Raw genomic sequence first — 3,487 nt, 5'->3', positions numbered from 1 at the left:
TTCCAGGGGACTGACATCTGCAGGTTCTCTCTCAGCTGTGAGTTCTCCAATCTTCAGAACCATGGGAGGGCTGGGGTAGCTCAGTGGTAGAGCATTTGCCCAGCATGCCCTAGGCACTTGGTTCAATCCCAGCACTGATCAAACAAAAAGCAAACAAGGGCTAGGGGTGTAACTCAGTGGTGAATACCTCGCATAGCATATGTGAGGCGCCAGGTTCGATCCCCAGTAAGGAAAACACAAAACAAAAGAAAACAAAATAGAGAATCATTGGCACATATCCCACCTACCATCAGCTTCACGGCCGTTCCTCCTCCTCTGTCCCCAGCTAAGATGTGTGCCTTTGCTTTGGTTTGTGTGAGAATGACTCACACAAGACATAATCCATACAGTAGACTTCACAAAAGGAGTTGAATAATGAAGTTGGTTATCGTCACAGCAAAAGCCACACCATTGAAAACTATATTCCCATAATCCTCATTTTTGGTAGCTACCTTTGGGAATTCCTCCCTGGCCCCTTTTCCCTCTGGGCTTGAGCCCTGGCTAAATTGATTGGCCCACCCACCTCCCACCCCACCAACAACCTCCTCTGTCTCTTACTTTCTCAGGAGACAGAAGGAGCTTCATTCTGTTTAGGTCTTTTAAAAAGAAAAAAAGCCACAGAAGTTATCCTGCTACACTCAGTGTGGATAAAAAATAAAGAAATGAAGAGAACATTTCACCACTCTGTACAAACAAAGCCTCTCTCTCTCTCTCTCACATTGCACCACTTGCACTGCAGGCCCGTACACGCACCCTGACCCGGAGGCAGGTCCAATCCTCCTGGGTCCCCACCCATTTCCTCCTTCATCTCCCCTTATTTCCTCATTTCACTCCTTCCTCTTGGGCCCCCGAAGCATTCCTCCTTGCTCTCCCTTCATAGACCTGCATGGCCAGGAGCCCAGAGAGCAATGAAACAGGCAAGGAGACGACACAGTGACAGATAAAAGGCACCCTTGAGCTGGGAGGTTTATTTGGGAACACCAGATAGGAAGCCACACTCTGGATTCCAGAACATTTGTTGTTATCTGTGCCACAAGAATGCTTGAAACTCATTACCAAAGACAAAGCACAAAGAAGTCTCTGCACCTAGACACCTCCATCCTGCAGCTCATCCTCTTGCCTGAGCCTCTCCAGCTCTTCCCTGCTGGCTTCGGTGGGGCACATCTTGTACTTGACCCCTGGAGATGCCATCCAGGAAGAGTAGCGACGAACCCACAGGCTGCAGAGGCCATAGATAGCAGCCAGCAGGAGAGCCATTAAGCCCAGGTGCCAGCAGAAGAAGGTGGTCAGAAAGGCCATGTCCGTGGGGCTGTCGGCCCGCCAGGGCTGTCCGGAGGGAGGAGCGTACAACACCACACACAGCTGCAGCAGCCAGCTGCTGAGCACCAGCCCCATCCAGGTCTTGAGCACCCAGAGTGGGAGCTGGTCTGGGACCCAGACCTCGATGTTGAGCATCAGGGCTAGCAGGAAGGTGGGCACCATGAACAGGACATGCACTCGGATCTCTAAGGTGTTCCTGTTCTCAATGTGGGTAGCCATCAGTAGCACCACCACGTAGAAGGCCAGGGCCTGGGCTGCCTGCTCCAACTTCACATTCTGCCGGGCCAGACACCGCTGGCTGACAATGTCCACCACCCCACTGAGCATAAAAAAGGAGTACATGGTGATGTGCTGCCAGCTATCCTTGAACAAAAACGGCCGTTGAGGGTCATCCCAATCTACCAGCCTCGTCCTGTTTACCCCCGGGGGGTAGAAGAGCTCACCTAAGATGCCGGTAAAGGTGAAAACCACCTTCACGATTCCTTCCAGTGGTTCCCGCTGCCACAGACTGTGTCCTCGCTTCTCCTTTGGGGGCAGAGGGGGTTTGAGGACCTTGTGTCCCCGTAGTAGGGCCAGGGACAGCAACACTGCGTAGTAGAGTGAGAAGAGAAGAAAGCCTATTGCTGGCAGCAAGTGTCCGGCAAGGGTTCCCATGGCTGGTACACGTGGAGACCGACAGGAGCAGAGGAGCCAGCAGATGAGCAGGGCTGCACCCGACTGTCCTCTCACGCCTCTCAGCTCCACAGAGATTCTCCTGGGAGCCGCACCCCGACTCCCACACGAAGGAAGGAGGATCTGCCTGCCAGTCCTGGGGCGCGGCCTCCATAGATGCCACAGCTCACGCTGCTCCTTACTAAGATTGGCTGGGCTTGGCTTCCAGCTTGTGCACCTCCCTGCAGGCATCTGTCCACAGAGGCTGGCTGGCTCTTTCTCTCCCCGGCCCCTCCATCCCAGGCGGGAGAGAGAAGGGCAGAGAGGGACAGAGGGCTGACTCTCTCAGAGGTATGGTCTGCTTCGAGGCACATCACACACAGTCTTCTCATTTCAATTCCTCAACAGCTCTAGGAGGAAGGAGTCATTACACAGATTTCATAGGTGCAGTTGAGGCTCAGAGTGGTGAGGACAGGCATGAGGTGATGCAGATAGCTGCTGACCTGGTAGAGCCAGGGTGTAGTCCCAAGTCTACTCATCTTCAAAGTCCAGAGTTTGCAGCAAAATGATTGCAATTCAGCTCCAACACTAGCAGGTCATGTGACTACAGGCAAGTGCCTTTGATTTCATTTTTTATTTTAAAAATTGTTTTCTTTTTTTATTAGTACACATAGGCAGCACATAATTATTGGGGGATGCCCAACTACTTGACTGAGGGTACAGCTGAGGAGGAAAGAATTATAGACAAAGAATAAAGAATAGGGCCAGGGATTTAGCTCAGTGGTTCTGCTGCCTGCTTTGCAAGCACAAGGACCTGAGTTCGATCCCTGGTACCAAAAAAAGAGAGAAAAAAAAAAAGAATAATGATTGTTTAATTATTTAGAGGGCCAGGAACTGGTTTTAGCTCTTTCTGGTTGAGATCATGATTTCTGGACTGGTCAGCACTTACTGTTTATACAGCATAGCAGGAGGTGTAAAGGCACATGAGGGAACAGTGGACTAAGACACTAATGAACCAGGCTTGTAAAAGGGAGGAACTATTCCATTCATGAGAAGGACGGGCCATCGTTAACAAGCCAGTTGGCTAACACTTGATCTGTGAGAGCAGCTCCGTAAGAGTCATAAATCCCCAGCTTCGGTGTTACCTGGCTTTCAGAGATCTTACGGCATCACTAGGCATCAAGGGCTTAGCTGTGAACAGTGGCATAGGGAATCCTGTTTCCATATGCTGGCCAAAGGCTTGTCTGACAAGTCACACATAGACCTTGGATTGACTCATAACTTAACCAATAGCCAACTTATAAGCCAATTCAATAATATTTAAAGCCTCCCCAGTGCATTTTCAAGCTGGTCTCCTGCACATAAAGATTACATTCCTTGTGGGAAGTTGATATATGTACATAACACATCTTAATTCTTTTTTATCCTCTTTTCCTCCCCTCTTCCCTCCCCACCCTTTTCTGGTCTCTTTCCCCTT

General features: G+C 50.4%; 1 protein-coding gene across 1 annotated transcript; it reads right to left on the bottom strand.

Moving 5' to 3' along the window:
• Nucleotides 1-590: 590 nt before the first annotated feature.
• On the bottom strand, nucleotides 591-2,182 carry LOC101703283 (transmembrane epididymal protein 1A). Its single transcript, XM_004834853.3, has one exon. The coding sequence runs from the start codon at nucleotides 2,011-2,013 to the stop codon at nucleotides 1,126-1,128; it is 888 nt and encodes a 295-aa protein (XP_004834910.2). The 5' UTR covers nucleotides 2,014-2,182; the 3' UTR covers nucleotides 591-1,125.
• Nucleotides 2,183-3,487: the final 1,305 nt, after the last annotated feature.

This window comes from Heterocephalus glaber, unplaced genomic scaffold (genome assembly GCF_053883595.1).
Source record: "Heterocephalus glaber isolate CG9 unplaced genomic scaffold, H.glaber_assembly_v1.0 deba00001504, whole genome shotgun sequence".
Classification (NCBI taxonomy): domain Eukaryota; kingdom Metazoa; phylum Chordata; class Mammalia; order Rodentia; family Bathyergidae; genus Heterocephalus; species Heterocephalus glaber.
Note: the sequence above shows the minus strand (reverse complement) of the source record. Positions and strands in the feature narration are given on the sequence as shown.

Excerpts from the sequence above, each read along its gene's own strand:
- LOC101703283 (XM_004834853.3), bottom strand. The coding sequence starts at position 2,013 with ATGGGAACCCTTGCCGGACACTTGCTGCCAGCAATAGGCTTTCTTCTC.